The 25,406-nt window shown below is 58.1% G+C and overlaps 1 protein-coding gene across 4 annotated transcripts; it reads right to left on the minus strand.

The window, feature by feature from the left end:
* On the minus strand, window positions 1-24,618 carry MLLT6 (MLLT6, PHD finger containing). 4 transcript variants are annotated; one of them, XM_047758777.1, is made up of 20 exons: window positions 24,438-24,618; window positions 23,118-23,197; window positions 22,580-22,634; window positions 22,223-22,332; window positions 20,991-21,094; window positions 20,639-20,732; window positions 17,125-17,289; window positions 16,328-16,426; window positions 13,092-13,311; window positions 11,967-12,581; window positions 11,329-11,510; window positions 10,987-11,095; window positions 9,696-9,762; window positions 9,344-9,489; window positions 8,657-8,854; window positions 8,463-8,551; window positions 6,810-7,159; window positions 6,296-6,386; window positions 4,508-4,864; window positions 1-3,926 (listed from the first exon to the last, which is right to left on the minus strand). In XM_047758777.1, the coding sequence occupies exons 1-20, from the start codon at window positions 24,544-24,546 to the stop codon at window positions 3,885-3,887; spliced, it is 3,282 nt and encodes a 1,093-aa protein (XP_047614733.1). In that variant the 5' UTR covers window positions 24,547-24,618; the 3' UTR covers window positions 1-3,884. The 4 variants fall into 4 exon arrangements, with proteins under 4 accessions (XP_047614733.1, XP_047614734.1, XP_047614732.1 ...); XM_047758778.1 differs by having other exon boundaries at window positions 13,173-13,311; window positions 17,125-17,292; XM_047758776.1 differs by having other exon boundaries at window positions 17,125-17,292.
* Between the last annotated feature and the right edge of the window lie 788 nt (window positions 24,619-25,406).

Consider the following 25,406-nt stretch of genomic DNA (forward strand, 5'->3'; position numbering starts at 1 on the left):
TCTCTGGATTTTTTTTTTTTTTTGTAAAACATTCTTTTATTAAAAGAACAAGTGCTGTTTACGAACTGCCCTTCGTACAAATAACATCCGTTATACAAAGATACAAGATCCGGGTTATGCACAATTCCAGGCTTGGAGGTGGCAGGGGAGGGGCATTGCCTTTTGGGTTGAGGATATAAAGGAGGCTTTTAGAAAAGAATGAAAAAGGAGCCCCTGGGTTTGCAAACTGTGGCTTCCCTTCCTTGCTCCCCTAGGAAGGGTCTGCTACATTGAGACAGGCTGGGATGGAAGAGGGGGACACCGTGGGAGCCAGGGTTTGGATCTCCAGTCCCACCACCTAAGTCCCAGATTGGGCTGGAGGAAGTGAACAGAGGGCAGTGAAGGCACCCCTCGGGCCCCAGCTTTTCAGTAGATCAAGTCCAAGTGGTTGGGAGCCAGACACGTTTAATCTGCATTGATGTGACTGGAGGGAGCCAGGTGCCCCACTTTTCTGCAAATTCCCAGACATGAAGTGACCCGAATCCCTCCAGGCACCTGTCCCCAGGGAAATAAGTTGGGATAAAGGAGAACTGGGAGCAAGCTGCCTACCCCTAACTCTGGGCCACCACACACCAAGGAAGATGCTAGAAGCTGGCAGGGGGAGCCTGTGCCTTTGAAAACTCGTCTGCATTTCCAGTTGGGGAAAGGGAAGAGAGAGAGTCACCCTTTCTCAGAGCCAGCTCTTTCTCTTTCCCTGGCTCCCCTCATTGCCAAGGCCCTTCCTAGGAGGACTTCCCTAGAACTCAGGACCTGAGTGGGCAGGGGTGCTCTCATCGGCCTCAAGGTAAGGGCGCCTGGAGGCAGCAGTAGACCTTGGAGTCTGAGGGGTAAAACTCACATACACATAGAAAAAAACTTAGAGAAGAAAAGGCAACCTTTAAAGTGTCATTGTCTCTGGAGAGGATCCATCAGCTCTGAGCTAAGACAGTCAGAGCTTCACAGATGCCCCCCACCTCGGGCACAGCCCTACACTCACACGGCACTCACACACACAGGGACAGACGGACAGCCACACGGAGGCAGTGCAGCGGGGCAGGAGAGCCAAGGACCAGGAGGCCAGGGTCCTGAGGGAGGGTCCTGGCTCTGCCCCTGAGCCCCTGCCCCCCCTAGGCTTGGAGCTATCACCTGTGAAGCGAGGCGCTGGCTCAAACAACCCCTAAAGGCAGGTGCCTTCCAGCTCTGACATTCCTGCACTAGTTGTGACCTCAGGGCCAGACACTGGCTCTGCATGCACGCCACACTCACACCTCCACGCTGAGGGTGATGAAATAAATACTAAGCTCCGCTCCGCTTTTCAAAACTCCACTTCCGCCCTGCAAACCACATCCTTCCTCTCCCCTACACAGAGCGATCTCTACGTCTGCATCCCATTCCCCTTCCAAATTCATCCTAGGAAAAGGGACTGATGCTGGGAGCGGGGAGTGGGGTCTTGGCAGCAGTACCCCTTGCCCGGGGACCCCACTCTCTCCTGAAGTGCTCCTGACTGACCTTACCTATGACAGGGCTCCCTCAAAAGAGGGAAATGTACCACCTCTCTCATGCCCCCTGCCCCCAAACCGAGGGACAGCACCAACCCAGACCCAGCCTGGGTCCCTTCTTCAAATGTGACCTGCCTACCTGCCACTACACCCCAGCCTGGGGCAAGTCAGAAAACGGAGGCTCTTGGAGATGAAGACCCAGACTCTGGGGGGCCGGTCCCGGTGCGCTGGGTCATCTCCCGGGACCTCTCCTGGATCTACTCCCCTCCCCACCCCGAACAGAAGCTGACTTCAGCTCTGCGTGGGCAGGCCTTGGGCAAGGGCGTGGGTGTGAATGAGCAACTCTTCTAAGAATCTCTGAAGGTTATTTTCTTTTCAGTGGTTTGAGGGCAGGGAGTTAGAGAGCTTAATAGATGAAGATGAAGAAAACGCTGAACCCTACCCTTTTATAACTGATATTTAGCATTAATGAAAAGTGAGTATTTCTGAGGTCATCACGACTGCCTCCCCCCTCCCCCCCAAGCCCTTGCAAGTGCCTAAGAAATTGCCTCTGAAGGATTCCCACCCACCCCCTCCATTATCAGCTCCCTAACATCTTACAAAGTCTTATCAACAGGAATATTAATATTATTTTCAGTATCAGAAAAAAACCAGTTGAGCAGCACAGGCAAAAATATATCTGCACTACGTTTCTGTCGTTGCCAAAAATATACACATCTTCTTTTCTTTATTTAAAAAAAAAAAAACAAAAACCCAGAACCAACAATAAAAACCCAAACAGAAACACACACACACACACACACACACACACACACACAAATCCACACATGCAAACAGACTGACTAGACGCGGGCCTCAGGGAGGCTGGCCCCACTCCTCCCAGCTCCGACCCCAGGGCGCGCCCAGACAGACAGGCCTCAACCTCGCCACCTCGCCCCTCTCCTGGCTGTCCTGCCAGCCCTCAGCCTGGGCCACTAGGAAAGCCTCTGGGCAGGTGGGGACTCTTTAGGTGAGAAGTGCCGACTATACCCCGAGGAGGGTGGGGCGGATAGCTGGGGGGTGAAGGGACAGTTGTTAGGTCAGCGAAAGCTCAAGTCTCCCCTGGTTGGTGGGGGGGGGGCAGGGAGGCAGGCCGGCTAATTTGGGGAGGGAGGTTTTCATTAAAAGAAGTGGCACTTTACCCCCCTGGCTCCGTCCCCCAATCCCTGGGACTCCCCTTGTGCCCGGGCAGCAGGACTGAGTGTCGGTGGGAAGGGGAGCGCTAAGGGGCACGGAGACCACGTGGAGTCCGGGGGAGGAAAGGCAGGATATTACCCTGATTCAAAGCCCCCAGCCCCCAGTCACTCTCCAGTATCGGAGGACTGTCCTGGTTTGTGTTAAGCGGCCCCAGAAAGGGACCAAAGTTGGTGAGGTGAGAGAGGGTGCAAACAAGGGCTGGGAGCGCCCCTCTGATACTGCCTCATCTGAGCACTGCTCCCGTCCCTGCCCTCAGCTGTCCAGGGTCCAGGGGGAGGGAGGGAGACAGACAGACAGACACACAGACACACGCACGCCCGTGCGCACGCGCGCGCGCGCACACACACACACACACACACGCGCACACGCATACACGCTCTCTGAGTCAGGCAGCTCCATCTCCCCCCTCGGCACTCCTAAATCCAATAGTGCAAACAAGGGACAGGGCACCGAGGGGGCTGGCCGCCCTCCCCCGGCCCATCACTGGGGCCCACCCCCCCAGAGGGAGGGAGGCTTGGGCCGAATCTGATGCCATCCCGCCCCTTCCTCAGCGCCCTGGCCTGCGGGCTTTTACAAGCTCAGCTTGTGACCCTTGGAGGGGTCAGGGGAAGGGGCCCAGCGACAAACAGTCTAAGGGAGCCCACTTGCCATCTGCCCACGTCGGGAAGAAACTGCAGGTCAGGTAGGGCCACCCCCCTTCTTCCATAAAAGACTTCTGTGCAGGGGCAGACCCAGGGCCTAGCCCCCCACGTCTCCCACTCAAGTGCTGATCCGTTTTATGTGGCGGGTTCAGCCAACCCCCCACCTAGGCCATGGCCCACTTTGCTCCCCGGGGGACCTCAAAACATTCGCTGAGAGTGGGAACTCCTGGGCGGGCTTGGAGCCTGTCCTCCCTCTGAGCCCCGCACAAAGGGGCCAGCGCAGAGGCGGAGGGGGCCAGATGGAAGGAGCTCCCCACTCGGTCTCAGTTCTTGGCATCAGGAGCACCCCACACTCCCCAGGCCTCAGCACATGCTCTGGGCCAGGGCTCGCCAGTGTCTGGACGCAGGCTCCCTGCTCCAGGGTGGGACCCCTCAGGCCAGGATCTGCCCCTCCACTGGGGGGGGGGGTCTGCCAGGGGCGTGGGTGGAGTTAGCCTTTTTCCTGGTTGGCTGAGGCTCCTTTGTCAGCGGTCTGGAAAAAGAGGATGGGAGGCTGGGGGTTTGGGAGGTGTCAGGCCCTAACACCCAGCTGAGAATAGCTTCCTGGGTCAAGAAAGGAAGGGGCAGTGAGGGCCTGTGCTCTGGGACCCTAGGGTCAACTTGTGCGTGTGTGTTGGGGTGGGGGTCGGGGGGCAGCTAAGCAGGCAGGTGCCAGTTAAGCAGCACCCGGGCTCTGGCCCTTTGCCCTCAGAAGGAGGGAGGGTCTTTCCTGAGATGGCCCAACCAGAGCATCACCTTTTTTCTAAATGGTCCAATCAGAGAGGAGACAGCCTTTTCTAACTGGTCTTCCCAGAGGAACACCATCTTCTCATTAGTCCTTTTGCTATTAGCCCATGCGCAGAGTGGATCTTTCCTGGACCTGCCCTGGGGGTGGGGGTGGGGGTGGGGGTGGGGGGAGGGCACCTACGCACTGGCAGAGGCCCTGGGGTCTAGAGCCGGGCACCCAGGGGTCGCTTTCTTCCTCCTTCTGATGATGCCTCTGCTAATGTACCTTCTAATGCTCCACCTCTGCCCAGCCAGGAAAAGGGAGACAGGATGGCCTGTCTTACTCACCCCTCCTTTGGGGCCACTGCCACTGCCGTCCGCCCCCGACAGGCTGAGGAAGGGGTTGGTCTGGGCAGTGAGGACTGGAGGTCCGCCTGCTGCTGCTACTGCTGCGGCTGCAGCTGCTGCGGCCATGAGACTTGTGTTGTTGCCAAGGGAGGGAGCCACCAGGGCTCCGGCGGGCAGCAGAGGTGGGGCAGATGCTGTGGGCAGCAGGCTGGGGGTGCCCGCAGACAGCAGCGGGGTGGAGCTTCCGGCCAGCAGGCTGGCCATGGGCAGCTGGGAGCCCCCGGCCATCTGCAGCCGCTGCAGCTCCCGCTTCTGCTGGATCTGCTGGATCATCTGGTAGACAACAGTCTGGTGTTCCTGCAAGGGGGCCAGATTGCTCGCTGGCCAGTGGTCCCAGGGTCATCTTGCCCTGCTTGGCCTGGGCCCCATCCCATCACGCTAGGGCCACGAGGCAAGAGACCTGGGAGACAGTCAAGGTTCCATCTTTAACTCCCCACTCTGTGCCTTGGTCTCCCCATCTGGACAAGACCTCGGTTGCACACCATCAGTGTGTGTCAGCTGGGGGGGGGGCGAGAGCGGCCAAGAGCAGGAGGTTTAACATCCCCGGCCCCACCGCTTTCCCTAAATCAATCCTGCAGTTGCTATGACAACCACAGAGGTCCTCAGGAGTAGTATGACCCTGAGTTGAAAAACACTGAACTTGGTCAATAGTTTTCAGCTTCCTTCTTTTTTGTCTGTTTGTTTTTTAACTGAAGGCTCCTTTACTTTTGCTTTCAAAAGGCAAAGCACAGCTCCAGCTGTGGCGCTACAAGATCACTGGTGTCTGCAGCTCCAGGACCCAGGAGTTTTTTTTTCTTTTTTAGGGCTACCCCTGTGGCATATGGAGGTTCCCAGGCTAGGGGTCTAACTGGAGCTACAGCTGCCAGCCTACACCACAGCCACAGCAACACCAGATCCAAGCCATGTCTGCGACCTACACCACAGCTCGGCAATGCCAGATCCTTAACCCACTGAGTGAGGCCAGGTATCGAACCCACACCCTCATGGATACTAGTTGGATATGTTACCCCTGAGCCACAATGGGAACTTCCAGGACGAAGGACTGATCCCAGGCCTGGCACAGTGGGTTAAAGGATCCAGTGTTGCCACAGCTGCAGCATAGGTTACAACTGCAGCTCGGATCTGACCCCCAGAGGGGAACTCTGTATGCCACGGGGTGGCCAAAGAATAAAGGAAAAAAAAAAAAAAAGGCAGAGCATTTTTACTGTTCCAAACCCCAAAATAATTTATCAAGGCTTATAGTAAGAAACCTTGCTCTTCCCCCTTCTGCCATCTGGCCTCTGTGGGTAACCAACTGAGCTGGCTTCTCCTGTACCCTCCTAATATTTTTTATATGAAAAGGAATATTTTTCTCCTTTTTCAACCCCCTTTCTGTAAGGCAGAATTCCTCTACTCCAAAGGAAATCAACACACAAGAAAGACCCAAAAGGGAATGTCTCTGGTTGAGGGGTTGTCTTTCACCTGCTCAGCCACCTCTCCACGCAGACCCTGAAGCTCCCCGACTGAAGAGCCTTGGGGCTGGAACTGGAAAAGCTCAGTAGCTGAGGACCCACCACGCTCCAGATCCTCTCATGGGGAAGTGACCTGCGGCCGCTACAGCATCCCTTCCCCGGGGGCCAGGGAACCCTCATCCCCTTTGCCCCCACAAGGCTCCGCAGGGGCCAGGCCCCGCCCCTCTGAGATGGGCGGGGCCGGGGAGGGGCGGGGCCGGGAAGGGAGGGGCGTTACCGGGGTCAGCTGCGGGGAGGCCAGGAGCTGTTGGAGCTGCTGGAGCTGCTGCTCTTGCTGCTGCAGGAGGTGTCTCTGCTGCTCGGTTAGGCTGAGGCAGGGGGACAGAACACAGACCATGGGAAGGGACAGGGCCACACTGCTCCCCCACCCGCCGACTCCCTCAGACCCAGGTGGAGAGGAGCAGGGATGTAGGCTCTTCGAGGACTACAGAGAAGCAGACTGAGCCTGGAGAGGACAACGGGAGGGAAACACACTAGATGGAAGAACTCTCCCAGAGGGAAAACCTGGACTGGCTACAAAAAAATCAGCTGACGATTCTGTCCCTGGAGAGCTACCATCCAGAGGGCGCTACCATCCAACGGCTAGGGAGCACCTGGGGCCAGGAGGTGATGAGATTCTACGCCCGCTGAGACCAGAGGACAGCTTTCCTTTGGGGGGACTGTGGGTGTTTGGGGAGTCCCTCCCAGAGCCAGCCTCCCCGTTCCCTCCCCCAGGCTGAGCTCTCCCTCACCTGTTGAGACAACCTGGCAGCTGCAGCGTGGGGGCCCCGCCAGCCTGGCTCAAGCCCGCAGGGTTGGGGGCGGCAGCCCCATTCAACCCCCCCAGGAGCCCATTGAGGGGCAGGGCCCCGCTGCCCGCCAGCCCCCCCAACAGCCCCTCAGCCATGGGCATAGCCCCCAGCCCCGCTGCCCCGGGTGCCCGGCCCAGCCCGTTCTGCGGCTGGGGCGGGAGCGGGGCAGGGGCCCCAGGCAGGGCCAGGGGCAGAGTAGCAGGGCTCTGCTGGAGCAGGGGCAGCGGTGGGGGCGTGCTGTGGAAGGACAGCGACGAGCTGCTGCGGCTCGGGCAGCCTGAGTGTGGGTCCTGGGGAGGGAGGGGGAAGGGAGGGGTCAGAGGGGCAGGGGGCCAGCAGGACCTTTCTGGCCCCCGGCCCAGCACCCATCAGCATTCTCACAGCGCACAGCCACCCCCACCTTACCCCCAGGCAGAGCCACCCAGGAGGAAGAAGCAAGGCTCAGGGACAAAGGCTAAGAATCCAAATAGCCTTTACAAATCATGGTCACAAATCACTTCCTGGGGGCCCGGAACCCCTCATGATGCTTGTTTAATACTAAACAGTGAGGACATCGGTAGTGACCACCTAGTGAACCAGACCCAGGATGCAGCGCTTGACCTGTACTAACTGGTTACTGCTGTTTCTGGGGGGGAGGGGTGGTTTTGGCCGCCCCCAAGGCATGTGGAAGTTTCCCGGCCAGGGAGCCAACCCGCGCCAGAGCAGTGACCCTAGCTGCTGCAGTGACCATGCTGGATCCTTAACCTGCTGCACCACAGGAGAACTCTTTGCTACTTCTGTTTCACGGGTGAAACCACTGGTTCCTAGACAGGCTAAGAAACTCTGCAAGCGGCTGGAGTGAAAGACTTGGGCTCAGATCCCACGTCCACAATGCAATGGCTTGGGTGGCTTCTCTGTTTCAGTTTCCTCACTCATAACTTGGGGGTAATAGCACCTATTCCAAAAAGTTATTGTGACGCCTAAACACACCACCGCTTTAAAAGTCTTAGCCCCAGACAGGACCAAGGGCAAGGATGCAATTCATGTGCGTTATTATGATGATTGTTGTTGCAAAGTCACACAGTAAGTGATAGGAAAAACAAGAACCCAGTTTGCTCGATTTCAATCATAACCACAGCATAACAATAGCAACTGCTACCCCAACCACCACCAATTACACAAGGATTAATTTGTGTGCAGCTATAATGAACTGTAATAAGCTCTTCGCACATACTTCTCAAGGAAACCTTTCCTAACCGCCTTGTATCTGGAGAAGCATCCAACTCTCCATTCTTTCTCATGGTCCTCAAATTATTTCCAACTTAGCACTTTCCCCGGTTTGTAATTATTGATTTTCTTGGATGGAGCCTATCTTCAGGAGCTGGACTGTGTCCGTTTTGCTGATTACTTAGCCAGTGGCCCTAAGTAGGCACCTCCTAATTATTACTTATTTAAAGAAGGAATGTATGGATCCTGAGTGAACGAGTGAACCCATTGCTCAGCCAATCACTTCACTGCCCAGCTTCCAATAGTTGCAAGGTGGAGATGGGACTAGGAGGCCCTTGCACCGCCCCCCTCCTGCCCGCCTCTGGTGCCCCTTCCCGTGGCGCCCACCTCGGAAGACGTGGACAGCGAGTTGTCCAGGCCCAGACTGTTCTTGCCCGGGGGGCTCTTGCTGGTGCTCAAGGAATCGCTGCTGCCGGCTGAGGGAAGGGAATAAGGGAAGGAGGTCAGGGGCTGGAGTCAGGGCCCGTTCTGACTGCACAGCAGAGAGGCTCCCACACCGGGGCTGGGTGGGACCCCCTTACCTTGGGGAGGCAGGCCATAGGGCCCAGGGACAGGGCCGTTGGCGGCAGGCAGGGCGGCAGGCAGGGCGGCGAAGGGCACAGAGAGTTGCACGTTGAGAATCTGCAGCCGCTCCTTCTTGGCCGTAAGGCTCAGGATCTGCTCCTGAAGCCGCTGGTTTTCCTTCTGCAGTGCGTGCAGCGCCTTCAGCATCTCCACGACTGCAGACAGAAGGCGAGAGCGCCTGAGCCCCGCGGGCCTGGGGAGGCGGGGCGACGCTGGGGGCGGGGCTGGGGGCGGGGCCACGAGGGCGGGGCCTGGCGAAGAAAATCAGACTGAGACCTAGAAGAGGCGGCGCCGGGTAGCGAGGGACTCAGGTGAGTCCTGGGGAGCCAGAGGTGTGAGGGCCAGGGGTGGGGCCCGAGGCTTGGGGTGGAGGCCTAGAGCTTGGGAGGAAAGGGGCGGGAGGAAGCTGGGGCTCAGGAAGGTAAGGGCCTGGAGGTGGCGAGGGCCAAAAGCTGTGCGAAGAGGGGGCGGGGCCCGGAGCTGGACCCTGGCAGAGTTAAAGGTAAGGCCAGGGGTTGGCCAGAGTTAAGGCGAGGACCGGGCCGAGGGCGGGACTTTACAGACATCGGGGGGGCTCGGGGAGAACGGTGGCCGAGTCTGGGGGTCCTAGTACAGGCCCCCCAGCCGACGTCACCCCTCCTCACTGTTGACGCCGGCCTCGCCGTCGCCCTGCTTCTCCAGCAGCTGCTCCATGTTAGTGGTTCCAGGGGCCGCTGGGTCCAACTGGCCGCCCCCACAGGGTGCGGACGCTGTCTGGTCGAAGAGTGCCGGGAGGCTGCTGATGGGGGACCTGGGGTCGGAAGGGAAACCGGGCTCAGACTTACCTCACTCCTCCATTCCAGTCTCCCTGTCCCCCTCCTCCCGCCTCAGGGGTTTCAGTCAGCCCCTCTGGATCCCGCCCTCTACCCTCGCCCGCCTCTCCTCCCTCCTCTCCATCCTTAAGGCCCCTCCACCCCGCTCCCAGCCCCTCCCCCAAGCCGCCACCCCCTCCCTCACATGGAAGACAGACTCTCCTGGGGGGAGGTCCCCCGACACCGGAAGCTGCAGTCCTCCAGGTCTGGCTCTTGGAAGGAGAAGGGGGGCAGGGATCAGAGAGGAAGGAGTGCCATCGGCTTCACAGTCCCCTTCTGGGAGGTGGGTGCGGGATCTGGGACCTTACCGCACATCCCTTTCCCCAGGCTCTCCTAACCCCAGACTGGCAGTTCTGGTTCTTAAGGCGCTGGGAGCACTGGCTTGGAAACCCAGCCCCTTGGGAGGCAAAGCCATGAGATCTCATCTCTTCCCCTTTCGCTAGGCAGAAAGGCTCCCGCTGCCTGGCTACTGTCAGGCAGGCTGCCCAACTTCTCTCCTGGAAGAAAACTTATAACTTCAAAGTTATAGACATTTGGGGCCTAGACGGTCCAGGCTTGAACTCGGACCTGATGCCTGCTGTGTGATCATGGGCTTGAAACTAACCTCTCTGAAATGATTCTTATGATGATTAAAATAAGGTAATAAATGTGAAGGGTTAAGCTGAACGGTTGGGCGCCATGCAGCAAGCCCTTAATTATGGTAGCTGTTATATAATCAGTTTTGTATTTTGTTATATAATCAACTTTATATAGACTCACAAATTAGACGGCAGAATCCTTTGTTGGGCTACAAAATTCCAATTTGGATTTTGGAAAATAAAGTCACCTACTCTGTAGGGTCCTAAACTCTGGAATCAGATTTGGTCCCTTTAAGGCTTACCTGACTGGTAAGCCCCGCCCCCAGCCAGCCAGGTGGTATCTCTGCACCAATCAGCTCTCCGGGCCCGGGCTGACTCTCCAGGGAGAGGCTGGGGCGCTTGTGACCCCCCGCCTTAACTCCTAAATACCCAGAGGGCGGGTTGCCCAAGTGGTGCTGATCCGAGGGACTCACTAAGAGGCCAGCAGGGAGCTGTGCTAACAGCGGCGAGAACTAAGCGTGGAGCCACCGCGCCAGAATTTCAGCGGCAGCTTTGCCTTTCTCTACTTCAACTGCCTTGGACAAGTCATTCATCTCTTGGCCTTTTTCTTCTATGAGACGCAGCAGTAGTAATTCTGCCCTGTTCTGCCCTGCCCCCACCCCCCGTGGGGTTTTAATGTGACCGTGTACCCCGGTTTGTTGTGTGTGGAACTTTTTTTTTTTTTAACAGGTGGGCAATGGCCAGAGGGAGGGCGCGGCCAGAATGCCCCCCCATCCTTCCTGGGGTGACAAGCAGGTGGTGACAGCCGCCCCTCAGGCCTTTGGGAAGAAAGGGGAATAGGGTCAGAGACTCACATACCTGTGTGGCTGCTCTCGGCTTGGCTGAGGAGGGGGTTAACGACACCCATGGGGGTTCCAAAGATGTGGGTAGAAGGGAGGCTAAAGGTAGAGCCAGCCAGAGAAAACACCTGAGGGAAAGGAGGTAGAGTCCAGCCTGGTGGTTATTCTTGGATCTAGAGCACAACTGTGTGCAGCGGGGTGGAGGGGACCAGGTGTGCTGGGGAGGAGAGAGGACCAGAGAGAGGGAGAAGTTCTGGTGGTGATCAAGCCCAATCTCTCAAACTCCCATGGAAAGCCGGGGTCCTTGGCAGGCTGTCCCCCACCTGCCCAGGGATGGAGGAACCCAGGAGTAAGGCCTCACCTGAGTGGTGGAGATAGAAGCAGAGGAGGAGGGGAGGGTGCTGGTGAATGGGGAGCGGCTGAGGCGGGGCAGGGCCGAGGTCCCCGGGGGCCCCAGAAGGCTGGAGGAGAGGGGGGTGCTGCAGACAGCCCGCAGCATTCCGCCACCGTGGGAGATGGGGTCCTTATTACTGGTGTAGATGCCTACAGGCACAAGAAGGACACAGAGGGAAGCTTCCGGTCACCACTCCCCGGGGCCCCTCCTCAGTCAGAGGGCCGGGGCAGCCTCTCCCCAAGGAGGATACTCCCCAGGATCTGGCCACACTCCAGTCTAACGCTCTTGCTGTAAAGCTGTCACTTCTTGCCTGGGTGGCATCTGCTTAACACGCCTGCTTATTCGACAGCCCTGCCCAGGCCTGGAGAGCTCCCATTGCTTCAACCAAAACTTGGTTAAGTCCTACTGGCAGTCTAACCCCGTCTCTCCTACTACAACCATGCAGAAGCTAGGTATGGGGCAGCATCTCAGAGGTGTCCGTCACCTCCATCTTTTGTCCTTTGGGGCAGTTTCTATGACATTTCCTTCTAACTGCATCTTTATGCCTGTTCCCTCATCAGACTGGCTGGGCCCTGAGACACCCCCTATCCCCAGGGGTCACTAACCTGCCCCCAACAGGGGGGACTCCAGGCTCAGGCTGGGCAGGCTCCCGGAAGGCCCAAAGGTACGGGAGGCCAGACCACCCAGGCCAGAGCTGACCAGGGAACCTCCGGAGAAGGGTGAGGCAGCAGTGGCGGTAAAGCCAGCCAGCTGGGCACCAGGCAGGGAGGGAAGAGCCGGGCCCCCGGCACCCTCCTTGTTGCGGCTGCCCTTGGGACGGCCTGGCCCGTGTCGGCTTCTCTTGCTGGCTTTGTGCTTCTTCTCCTTCAGGCCTGTCTCGGGGGTCTCCTCGGCAGGCACGGGGGCGGCGCTCAGTGTGGGCATCCGTTTGTGGGGGCCTGTGGGGGCCCCGGACCCCGAGACGTGGGGAGACTTATAGTCCCCAGGGGACGGGGCCCGGGCCCGGCCCGAGCTGGACGTGGTGGTGGAGAAGCGCATGATGGGCCCAAAGCCAGAGAAGACCACCTTCTGCTCAAAGAGGTCAGCCTTGGGGGGCTCAGGGGCTGAGGGAGAGGGGGGGGCCGAAGGGGGAGGGGCGGCGGGCTTGGAGTACTTGTCTTCCTCTGGCTGCTCCAGCTTGGGGAAGGCCGAGAAGTCAGGGGAATTCTGCAGGGACGAAACTGCAGAGAGGGAGACAGGATTGCAGCTACGCTCCAGAGCCCGCCTCCCCTCGCACTCTCAGTGCGCACTGGTCCAAGGAGGGGGACGCTGGGTTTCCTGTCCCAGCTCTGTCACCTTCCCTGTGTCCTGGCGTGAGGGGGCCCCACCCCTGCAGCTTTCCCACCTGGGATAAAGTGAGAGAAGAATAGCTCCCACCCTACTGTCCTCACGGGTGACTAGAGAGATTACAGGAGGTAACATTGTTGGTGCTTGCAGAATGACACCTGGCAGCACATGTGCTGGGGGTAATGGACACTGTCCCCGGGGTTGGAGAGGTGGGGGCCCTGGCGGGGGGGGGGGGGGGTAGGTAGGGAGGGGCTCCAAAGAGGGAGAGAGGATTTCCCCCATGGTAAACTGAACCCTTTTAAGATGCAAATGAGATGCAAACCGACATGCAGAGGCCCTTGCTAGTACAGTTCAGGGCCCAAGACTGTCGGGCTCCCAGCCTCCTGCGGCATGCCCACACTCACCTGCAGGCTGGAAGGGCCCCCCGGAGGAGGAGGAAGAGGAGGAAGAAGAGGAGGAGGAGGCGGAGGTAAAGCTGCTCACACCTTTCCCACTGCTCAGCTTCTTCCCCTTGTGACTCAGGCTATGGCTGGAAGACTTTTTCCCCTTTGAGTCCCTGCTGCTTTCAGGAGTCTCCTGAGTGCCAGCCTCGTGGTGGGAGGTGGAGGAAGCCGAGGAGGAGACCTGAGGGAGGGAGGAGAGAGGAAGGCTCGAGGCCAGCTCCTAGGAGTGGAGCGGAGGACCCAGGACCTAGGGATCTACCGGAGAGCCCAGAGTTAGCCTCAGGAAGGACCTCTGGGCAAGGAGGTAGTGTGTGTGTGGGAGGGAGAGCTCTGTATCTTCTGGGTCTGAAGAGTTGGGAGCTCTGAACCCAGAAAGCTGTCTGTCCTTCACCTTAGGCAGGGGAGACATGAAAAGGGTGTCAGAGTCTGTACGGATGTAACATTTCCTTGGTCATTTAAAAGATACTTAGGCCCGGGGGGTGGGGGGATGCGCTGGGGGTGTGGGGTGGAAATACTATACAACTGGATTGTGATGATCATTGTACAACTATAAATGTAATACACGCATTGAATAATAAAAAAATAAAAAATAAATAAAAATATGGAGTTCCTGTCGTGGCGCAGCAGAAGCGAATCCGACTAGGAGCCATGAGGTTGCGGGTTCGATCCCTGGCCTTGCTCAGTGGGTTAAGGATCTGCTGTTGCCGTGAGCTGTGGTGTAGTTTGTAGACACGGCTCAGATCCCGCGTTGCTGTGGCTCTGGTGTAGGCCGGCGGCTACAGCTCCGATTCAACCCCTAGCCTGGGAATCTCCATATGCCACAGATGTGGCCTTAAAAAGACAAAAAAGGGCAAAAAAAAAAAAAATAAAGTAAATAAATAAGTAAATTAAAAAAAAAAAAAAAAGATACTTAGGCCCAAGAGGGCTGGATGCGTGTAGGAAAGTGGTGTATACAGAGAGGAAGGACTCAAGGAGACTGGGTGGCCTTGGCCCCATTCTTGGGCCTTCCAGTCACTGCCACTCCCTGCTCACCCCCAGCTGCAGCCACCTGGCAGATACCCCACTCTCTGGCCACTATACGCCCTTCCCTCCCTAGACAACCTGAGCTCCCGTGCCGAGCCCTCTGAGCCTTCTGCCAGGAGAACCTGCCCTTCCTCTTCCTGGGAAATGTCACACCCTTCAAAACCCAGCTTAGAAGGCCCCTCTTCTGTGAAGTCATCCTATAGCTACCTGGGGTGGAACATTGTGTCCTCTCTCTCTCTCTTTTTTTTTTTTAAGGCCACACCCACAGCATATGGAGGTTCCATGCTAGGGGTTGAACTGGAGCTACAGCTGCCGGCCACAGCCACAGCCACACAGGATTCGAGCCGTGTCTGCGACCTACACCACAACTCACGCAACGCTGGATCCCCAACCCACTGAGTGAGGCCAGGGATCGAACCCATATCCTCATGGATACTAGTCGGATTTGTTTCCACTGTGCTATGACGGGAACTCCCTGTGCTCTTATCTCCAGGGCACATCAGCCACATCAACAGTTGCCACGTTGTACTGAGACATGCCGCCCCCATGACCGAGGCGGGGAGACAGTGGTTCGAAAAGCATGGGCTCCACGGTCTGTGAGCTGGGCGGGCTCTACCGCTGTGTCACGTTGTGCGGTCTCTCAACCTCGCAGAGCTCCAGTGTCCTCATGGGGCTAATTATGCCTATCTGCAGAGTTACCAGGAACCTAACGCCAGACACACAGCAGACGGTGGATAATGATGAGGATTCTGATGGCGGTGGCCGCTAGTGATACACTAAGAGAACAGGCCGAGCCAGACTGCCTGGCTTCAAATCTTGACTCCACTACCCACTAGCTGTGCACTTTTAGGCAAATTACTTAATTTCTCTGGGCCTCGGTTTCTTCATTTATTAAATGGGGTTAATAAAATACCTATTTCACTGGATTATTTTCAGGATTAAATGAACACATCTCTACACATCCCCTCCATCCCCCTGTTCCAGAGGAAGCCTGGCATGTGGTGAGTTAGGACTTTGTATTACTGCCAGGGTTGGCTTCTCCTCCTGGTGGCATTCAGGTATCCAGTAAATGAACACATGCCGGAGGAAGGATGGAGAGGAGAATGACAGCCACCCTGTGCTGCCCCTTCCTGGGCAGGGCCCTCGTCTCTGTCTTTTTCTTTGTTCTTTTCAACAGCTGGAGTTCTGAAGGGAGCCAGATGTGGTTCTAAGAGCAAGGAAGAGAGGGGGCCAGGGGGAGGGGTAGCTGAAATGCTGGGGTGGGTGGAGGGGGATGGGCAGAATGCTCTGTCACATCTAAAAGGATGCCAGCCACAGGGGGTAACTTCTAGATCTCTGGCTCCCTCTTTCCACCTGCCTGCAGGCCCTGGGGAAAGGTCAGAGGGCGCAGATGACAAGCTTTTCCAGGTGAGCCCTGGGCAGCAGGTGGGGGGGAGAGGGTTACTGGGGCAGTTGCCATAGCAACATCACCCTGGAAACCTGATACCTGAGCCTCCTGCTAAGATGCCCAGAGCTTTGCCAACCTCCTGAGGTCAGTGTAGGTGAATGGGGCATTAGTGGCAGCAAGAGGAAGCAGTGTCTCTGGGCCCCTGTTCTCCTTCCATGGGGAGGGCGGGCTGCTCTGGCTTGGATTAGTGACTCCCTGGCCTTGAGTAGGGCCTGCCGGGTGCTTATGCAGATGCTGCCTGACATGCCATGCCCCTACGGGGAGAGGGGGATGAGGAGGGGTTTCAGGGTGTGGTCCACGGGCCTGGCCCGCAAGCCACCATGGGCCGTACTTTTCAGTCCTTTCAACCTGCACGGACTGGGCTTTTGGTTGAGCAGCGGGCTCTGGGCAGCCTCCTGATGCGGGACGGGGTGAGAGTGAAGGGGTCCTCTCTGCCTATCTCTGGGGACGTGGGCCCCAGAAACTCAGAGAACCAGGTGCTGAGGCCCTCTGGACAGAGGCAGATGTGAACATCTGGCAGCCAGCAGGCAGGGTGGTACCCCTGCCCCTCCTGGCTAGTCGCTGACAGGTGGGGCTGAGGAGCAGAAGCCCTGCCCAGACTAGATCGGGGAGTGGAGGCATATTAACCTCAAGCTCCAGGGCATTCCCAGGGGTGCTCGCTCAGATCCCCACACCACACCTCCCTCCCGCTGCTGTGGCCATCCCTCCTGGGTGTAGGTGGCAGTACCTTGTCAGCAGTGGGGACCACAGACGGGGTGAGGATGCTGGAGGGTGACTCAGGCCGCTTCTTGTGCTTCTGTTTAAGGCGTTCTTTGTCCTTTCGACTCTGGGGAGGAAGAGGTGACCGGACACTGGTGTTGGGGCACAGTCTGGGTGAGGATAAACATGACACACACATCTGGGGAACAGAGTCCGCTCAGCGATGAGGCTTGGTGGGTGCCAGCTCCCCCTAAGGAGGGACTGGGGGACTCTGGCTGGACAGGAGTGGCTCAGGCAGGTTCCTCTGAGAGCTAACAGCCACCCCCCCCATGCTCCCTGCCTATTAAAAATAGCCTGTCCCACTATCATGCCGGTGACAGAGCAGCCCACACGTGAGCATGCACCTGCAAGGGTGTTCCCCGGGGGCCACAGAGCTGTGCCGAGGGATCAGAGCCAGGCACACTGCGACATGTGGCACGAGGGGACACAGGCATGTACACTTATGAACTGGGCTGACACAGGGCTAGACTCTGGTGACGTGTGCATATGTACAGGGCCACTTGTCAGGGTCTTTGGGGACACTGTCATGTCATGGGCAGGACACAGAGGAACCACTCAGATACAAAGAACCCCAGGGAAGCCAGGCCCTCCCCTCGCCCTCTGTGACCCTCCCATGTCACTTCCTCAGCCCCCTCTTGGGCTCTGAGGGGCGTCCGAAGAAGGAAAGGGGGCAGGCGCTAAGGCTTTGGGGACACCCGTGGTATCTCTTCAAAGCAGCAGGTGTTTGTGAGGGTGGGCAGGAAAGGCAGATGGAGAAGATTTTACCTTCTTCTGGCCCCTCTCGTGGTGGGAAGGGTGCTTCTCCTGCTGGGTGGATGGCGAGGCGGACCGGCTTCTCCGGCCAGCGATGAAGCCACTGCCACCTCCTCCTGTGCCACCCCCTCCTCCTGCTGCTCCTCCGCTGCCTCCCCCGCTGGTGTGCCGGGATGTCTTCTGGGAAGAGAATCCAGAGGAATTGCCTAGCCCTTCTCTCATGAGCTTAGGGAAAGTTTTCCAAAGTCAGGTGATCCTGGGGGCCAGCCCCCCTGCCACCCTGCTCCCCGCCACTGTCATTAAGAAGACCATATATCCTTTTTTTTCTTGGTCTTTTTTTTTTTTTTTTTGCTATTTCTTGGGCCACTCCCGCGGCACATGGAGGTTCCCAGGCTAGGGGTCTAAACAAAGCTGTTGCCGCCGGCCTACTCCAGAGCCACAGCAACGCGGGATCCGAGCTGCGTCTGCAACCTACACCACAGGTCACGGCAACGCCAGATCCTTCACCCACTGAGCAAGGCCTGGGATCGAACCCGCAACCTCATGGTTCCTAGTCGGATTCATTAACCACTGCGCCACGACGGGAACTCCAGAGGAGCATGTATCCTTAATGCTACCTCTGCTCAACAGAAGAGCACTCTTGCCTGAAATCCTAGTTTCCCCAGCTGGCTTAGCCAGTGCACAGATTCAGCAACTGAGGCCCCAAAGAGGCAGGGGCATCTTGGTGCCCGCAAGGCGTGGATGGAGGCAGCCTAGGGCCCCAGCCTCTTACTCTCCATCCGCCCCTTTCCAGGGTACCTTCTTGGCTCCTCTCAGGCCCTGGGCCACAGCCCACCTCCACCTCCTTCCCTGGGGTGGAGGATGTCGGGGGGCCCTCACGGGAGCCCCTGCTCCCCTGCTCCCCGTAGCCTGTCCTCCCCTCCAGACACTTTGCTCCAGCCATCACCTTTCTCCTTTGCTCCTGGCCACCCACCAAATACAATAGTTCCTTTTGCCCCAAAGGACCTGCTTCTTTTAAAGAAGGAGGTGAGTAAATATCTGTAAGAAAACCCCAAATAGGAGTTCCTGCTGTGGCTCAACAGTAACAAACCCGACTAGGAACCATGAGGGCCCAGGTTCGATCCCTGTTCTCGCTCAGCGGGTTAAAGATCTGTTATTGCCGAGAGCTGTGGTGTAAGTTGCAGATGCAGCTCGGATCTGGTGTGACTGTGGCTGTGGTGTAGGCCGGCTCCGATTCAACCCCTAGCTTGGGAACTTCCATATGCCATGGGTGCAGCCTTAAAAAGACAAAAAAAAAAAAAAACCCAAAAACCAAAAAAACAACTCTTGTGCTGCCATTCCTCCCACCCGGGGACTTGAACTGCCCCCTGCCTGGTCTGATGGCTTCACCTGTCCTAGACTAGCAGCTATTCCTTCTAAAGTCACCCAGTACCTCCCAACTGTCAAATTCAAGGACTAATTTCAGACCTTGTCTGACCCAATTGCTACCCAGCAGTGGGCACCACTCTTACCCTGCAGAGCTCTGGACTCCCCTCCTCATGGCTCTCTTCACGCCTGAGCCACCCTACCCTGGTGGGCACAGGCAAGTCCAGTCCCACCTTTATACACCTGGGGCCACCACAACTACCTTGCCCTTGCCTGGGGACCCCACAGACACCAAATCTGAACATTCCCCCTTGGCAGCACCTGTAAACCAAATTGAGCTCTCTACCTTGTCAATATCAAACCCTGAAACAAGGTCACCCTATGACTTATGATCCAAACCAGGACACATATGAAAATGAAGAGGGGAGCTATCAATAATTACACCAGGGTGAGTTCCCGAAGTGGTGCAGTGGAAACAAATCTGACTAGGAACCATGAGGTTGAGGGTTTGGTCCCTGGCCTTGCTTGGTGGGTTAAGGATCCGGCGTTGCTGTGAGCTGTGGTGTAGGTTGCAGACGAGGCTCAGATCTGGCGTTGCTGTGGCTGTAGTGTAGGCTGGCAGCTGCAGCTCCGATTGACCCCCTAGCCTGGGAACCTCCATATGCCACAGGTGTGGCCCGAAAAAGTAAAAAAAAAAAATAATAATAATAATAATTACACCAGGGCAGCAGGCACCACCTGGGACTCTCCAGGGCAGACCAGGACACATGCTGGCTCTACAGAGGCCCGCTGCACCACCTGCTCACAGCACCCTCAGGTACTCAAGCCCCATCCACCCAGCACTGACAGCCTGCACCCTATTTGCCACCCTCAACTCCTCCTTCTCAGCCACCCTTACATGTAGACAAATCTACCTAGATATGGTTCTAGAATCCAGCCACATCCCCGCCCCCCCAGCTGTCTCCCAGCCGCCAGCCTCGGCTCTTCGGGATCCAGCTTCACAGTGGCCGCCAGGGTAATCTTCCTAAAAACAAATCTGATCATGTTACCCTCTTGCTTACAAGCAGCCTTACAAGCCTGTGGCCTGGGGGTGAGGTCCAAGCTGCTTTCCTAGTCAGGCCACAGCATACCTCTCCAGAACACCCCACAGCTCCTGGAACATGTAGGTCTCTCCACAAACGTGAGTTAGTACCCCTTCTCCTGCCTCTCCTTGGGCACTGAACCTGGGCCAGAAGCAAGTCTGGCTGGGACCCTGCCTGAGTTTTTTTTTTTTTTTTCTTTTTAGGGCCACACTCATAGCATAGGAAGTTCCCAGGCTAGGGGTAGAGTTGGAGCTACAGCTACCGGCCTATGTTACAGCCACAGCCACGCCAGATCTGTGCCTCATCTGCAACCTACGCAGAAACTCACAGCAATGCTGGATCCTTAACCCACTGAGCGGGGCCGGGGATTGAACAAACATCCTCATGGATACCAGTCGGGTTTGTAACCTGCTGAGCCGTGATGGGAACTCCTGCCTGAGCTTTTCCATCTGATCTCCTGCCTCGTTCTGAACAAACACCCTGTCCTGCTGCTCTTTCTCATCTCAGGATTTTGTCCATGCCAATCCCTCTGCCTGCAATCCCTTTCTCTCTGTCTTTGCTTGGCAGGCTTCCAAGGAGCTTCAGACTGTTCTGAATCTCATACACCAGCTGTGAAATAAGTGACATAACCTCAGTGGGTCTTAGTTTACTCATCTGTAAAATGGGAAGCTGCAGTACACCTAGTTCTTAGGGTTGTTGGGAGAATCACATGAAAGAACAAGTAAAGAGATGAACATAGAAGCTGGGAGACAATAAGCCTCACAGACCTTGGCTCTTCTTGTTGGCTCTCAAATGTTGGCTCAGTTTCCATGCTCTCTTCCTTAAAGCCTCCCAGACTCTGATGGGCAGGGTCTGAGCTGTCTTCTGGGATGGAGTGCTTAGTTCAGCTCTGACTCACACCCCTTGGACTCTCGTTCAATTTACCCCTCATCTGCTGGTGAGCTCCTCAAGGACAGGAACACACTTCCCTCCCTGTCTGTCCTCCCAGCCCCAGGCACCAGCCACCAGCCTGGCCCGGGGCCCACCCCCTCTAAACCATGGCTGACTGAGCCCCTCGCGCGCTGGCCGGTGAAACGCACCATCTTGCTGAAGTGGTATTTGCAGTAGCCACAGTACTTGACATTGTCCACCTCCAGCACTTCTTCTTCACACAGCAGGCCTGCCATCTGGGCACTAACCGAGAGAGGTCAGCCTGAGAAGGGTATGGCCTCAAACCACATGGGCCGCCTCCCTCGAACCCTCCCAGACCCCTGCCAGGGTGAAGCCCAGACCAGCCAAGAAAGGCATCGCCATCAGCACCAAAGAGCCAGCAGTTAGGAAGGAGCCCATGTGGCAGCCATCCCTGGCGAACCTCGAAGGGGGGGGGGTACGGCTGGCCGGGGGGTCCCAGAGGACCCTGTGGGGTGGGGGCAGGGCAGGCAGGGGTCTCACCAGGTGACATGGAAAGCTTGTCGACATCCGTGGCGGTTACAGGTCATGCAGGCTCCCGAGGCTGCCTTGCTCTCCCGGCCCTGCTCCTCGCAGATGTAACACGTCTGCAGGACACGGCACACACGTCCCCTCCTGCCTTCTACCTGAGGGATCCGTTGGCCTCCTCCCCTCAATCCCATCCTCTCCCCGTGATCCTAGGTCAGGGCTCCCCAACGACTTCCTGGGAGGATGGACGTGTTCTACACGGCACTGTCAGATACAGCAGCCACCGACCGCCCAGGCTAGGGAGCACTGGACATGTGGCTGGAGTGACTGGGGAACTGCATTTTAAATGGCTTATTTACCTATCTTAGGGCCACACCGTAGCATATGGAGGTTCCCAGGCTAGGGGTCCAATGGGCGCTACAGCTGCCGGCCTACACCATAGCCACAGCAATGCCGGATCCTCAACCCACTGAGTGGGACCAGGGATCAAACCCACATCCTCGTGGATACTAGTTGGGTTCGTTCACCGCTGAGCCACTATGGGATCTCCAAACTGTATTTAAGTTTATCTAATTTACACAGCCTACGTGGGGCCAGTGGCCACTATATTGGATAGTGCAGTCCTTGGAGGGTGAGCCCTTTAAGGCCGGGGACTGTGTCTGCCTGGCTCATCATGAACTTATTCCCACCTCTGGGCCTTTGCACATGCTGATCCTTCTCCTCCTGGCTGGCTCCTCATCCCCCCCAGGTCTCCACCTTGACCACTTTGTGCAAAGGCAGTCCCCCACGGGGTATTCTTTCTAAACACCTTGTTTGTTTTCTTCACTCAACACAGGTTGCATTGACTTTATTTGCTAGTTTGTGGGTATTGATAGGCTTCCCACACGGGAGTGTGAGGTCCACGGGGCAGGGAGCACATCTGTCTCAAGCGGTACGAACACTGTGTGTCTGGTCCCTTGCCCCGCTTCTGGCACGGAGTAGACACTCAGTAAAATGTGTTCAGGGCATGAATGAATGAACTGCTCCCTACACGCTATCTTCGGCCAGCACTCCTGCAAGGCAGCCTGCTCTTTCACTGCGTGTCAGAACATAAGCGTGCCTCCGTCAGAGGAGGATGCCTACCCACCTCCTCGGTTCCCTGGAAGTGTCAGGTGGACAGAATCAACTGGATGGGGAGAGGGCTGGAGGGACCCCAGAATGGCTGGCAAGGGAGGGGACTGGTATGGGGCATGGCGGGGGCTGCTGACCTTGTTGAAGCGATCATGAGGCACGTACTGCAGCACGATGGGCTCCATGGTGAGCACGTTGGCAAACTGCACCTCAGGGATGTAGAGGGCACACACCACGTGGGCCCAGCCTGGGGTGGTGTGGGGCCAGCCTCAGCTGTGATGGCGAGCCTGAGACCCAGACCCCTCGCAACCCCAAACGGCAGAGAGTTCCCTCCTCCACGGCCTTCCCATCAGACTTCAGTGCCGGGGGAGGGAAGGGAAACTCAGCCCCTGCACTGCGCCCCCACCCGCGGTCCACTCCTGCCTCCCCAGACCCTGCTCAGGGCGCCTTGCTGACCTCAACAGATGAGCCCTGGGGCTCAGGATCCCCCTCACCTCCATTGTCAGTCCTCTTCAATGCCCCGTCTTTGTGTGGGCACAGCTCACACCTCTGCCAATACAAGGGGGCACGGGGATTTGGGGGGGTGGGTTCACCTAAACGGGGTGGGGGATCTGCTGAGCTGGGCCCTCCCTGAACACACACAGAGGGCCCCAGGATGAAAAGATAAGCCGTCTACTGGGGAACGTGTCGGGGTACAGAGGAAACAGAATTGGCCATGAGTGGTAAGCGTGGAAGAGGGTGAGGAGGACATGAAGTTCCTAAGAGTATTCCTTTCACTTCTGAGCAGGTTGGAAACTTCCCATAATGAAAGGCTCAAACAAACAAGCAAACAAAATAAAAGGCCGGGTGCCCGAGGTGGGGCAGAGTCAGGGATAAGCTGAGGGAGAGATGGGGCTGGTGATAGGTGTGCAGAAAACAGGAAGCCCTCTGTGACAGTTCCACCCCAGCCTCAGCCTCAGAGTCCCCTAGCTTAACGGGGAGGGAGGGGCTGCCCGGGTGCCCGGGGTGGGGAGAGGGGAGTCTCAAACTCACCACCCGGGCTGCTCGCTCCTGAGATTCACATTTCCGGCAGAACCAGGGTCCTGTTGGCACCTGGACGATGCCATAGCAAGCTGGGGATGAGGGAGGAGAACCACGGAGCACATCTGTCAGCAGCGGTTTTTCCCAGAGTAACTGGGGGAACGGGTGGTTCTAAAGCACTAGAGCCAGTTCCAGCAGGGGTAGGGGCTGCTCCCCTGCCCAGGGATTCCACCCTTGACAGCAAGATCACAAGGAATGCCCAAGAGCCCGGGGCCAGCTTACAGCCACACAAGCAAGTACTCCAAGAAGGAGTGGGAAGTCTGAGTCCTTGACCTTAAACTTCTAGAAGATCCTCCGCCCATGCCCTTTCTGTACCCAGCTTTCCGTTTCCCAGCTCCTTCCGGGACCGATCCTCATCATCAGGAATAGAGAAAATCGGAGGAACCACATTTAAGTCAAACACGTTTTGTTGTTATGGGAGGGGGGGGCACTTCTTAAAGGGCCAGTAATGGAAGAGGCGGGGAAGTCAGGGGTCTAGAGACTTCGTCTTCTGTCTCTAACTATAATAGGTACAGGTCAAAAGTCAAGGCCGAGGGCAGGTGCAGTGCAGGTAACCAAGAGGAGAGTGGCGGGAAGAGCCCACAGCTACAGGATTAAGGGCTGTCCCAGGAAGGGGGGGTGGTGGTGGTGGGGGACAGCTGGCTGTGCCAGACAGGCAGGAGATGCCAGCCTGCGCCCTCGGCAAGATTCCTCAAGGAGTTAACTCTCGAACCATGTGCTGTTGGGGGAAACTCCAAACCTCCCTCTTCTCCATTCCCGGCCCCCGGCGCAACCTCTCTCCTATCCTCGGCTCTTCCCCGGAGGATTTTAGGAGTCCCCTCTCCCCTGGGACTCTATCTCCTCCCTTCCCAATTCCGCTCCTCCCAGTATCCGGAAGCGGGAGGGGGGGATGACCCCCCCTTGACCTCTCCCTCTGAGAGCCGGGACCAAAATAACCGGGCGGGAGGGGACACCTCGCAGGTAAACATTCTCCTAGCAGCCCCGCCACTGGCAGTGTGGGGAGCGGAGAGTGCACTCCTTGGCCCCCTAGACTGTCCCCAAACTCCCTCAACTTGGGGTGGGGGGCGCGGGACTGGAACAATAGGCAAGAAAACAATGCCTGACCCGGTCCTCCAGGACCGGGCGGGGGCAGCCCCCCGACGCCTCCCTTCTCTTCAGGTGGGGTGGGGGAGGGGCGCCCGAGCCTCGGGAGGTCTCCGGAGGGCGCGGCCCGGGGCGCCCTGCGCACGCCGCCCCCGGGGTCCCGCCGCCCCCCACGGGCCACCCCCGTACCTTGGTGGACAGCCACGCTGCACGCGTGCCCATCACAGTAGACCAGCGGGTTCTCGGCCCAGCCCCTCTCGTCCGAACATACGCAGCAGCCTCCTACCATCTCCTTCATACTCCCATGAGCTCCCTCCGGGGCTGGGGCTGGGGGCCGGCCGGCGGGGGTCGGGGGTCAGGGGGGGAGGGAGGGAGCGGGGGGCCGCGCGCCTCCTCGCTCCCTCCTCCTCCGCCGCCGCCGCCGCCGCCGCCGCTTCTTTTCTTTGCCTCCTCCTTCCTCCTCCTCGGCGTCCTCCTCCTCCTCCTCCTCGCTCGCTCTGTCTGGCCGCCCCCCCCGCCGTGCTCTCGCCCTCATGCCCCGACGGGCCCCCCCCCCCAACAATGAGATCCGCGCGCGGGGCTCGCCCCCTCCGCGCCGCGCGCCCAGCTACCACGGCCGGCCGACCGCCGCACAGCCCGGGCCCGGCGGGGGAGGCGCCGAGTGGCACATCGCGGGCGCCCGCCCGCCCCGCGCCGCCCGCTCACGCGCCGCCCCCCCGGCCCCCCTGCCCGGCCGCGGCAGCCATGGCCGCGCGCCTCCGCTCGCTCGCTCCCGGCCCGCCCGCCGCCCGCCGCCCGCCGCCGGGTAAAGTCTTAGGTTCAGGGAACAAAGCCTGGCTTGGTAGGGAGCTTTTCGTTCGCTCGCTCCGCGCTCATTTTCCCTCTTTCTTTTGCTTTCTGTGGCTCTCGGTTGGCGCTCCTGAGCCCTCCATCTGCTTGCCCTTCGGTCTCAGTCCCGGGTCTCGGGTTCGCCAGCCCCTTCCGCCCAGGTCTTCGTCTCTACCACTGTTCTTCAACCCCAAGGAAACTTGGAGGTGGAGATCAGGGCAAGGGGGGCTCGAAGCAGCGGGAGCGACGTGGGGCGCCTCACCCCTCGGTGTTCGGGGGGCTTTTCGGCTGACCGCTTGTGGGCTCCTTCCTCCAAGGCCTGCCTGGAGG

The sequence above is a fragment of the Phacochoerus africanus genome, chromosome 14 (genome assembly GCF_016906955.1).
Source record: "Phacochoerus africanus isolate WHEZ1 chromosome 14, ROS_Pafr_v1, whole genome shotgun sequence".
In the NCBI taxonomy this organism is placed as follows: domain Eukaryota; kingdom Metazoa; phylum Chordata; class Mammalia; order Artiodactyla; family Suidae; genus Phacochoerus; species Phacochoerus africanus.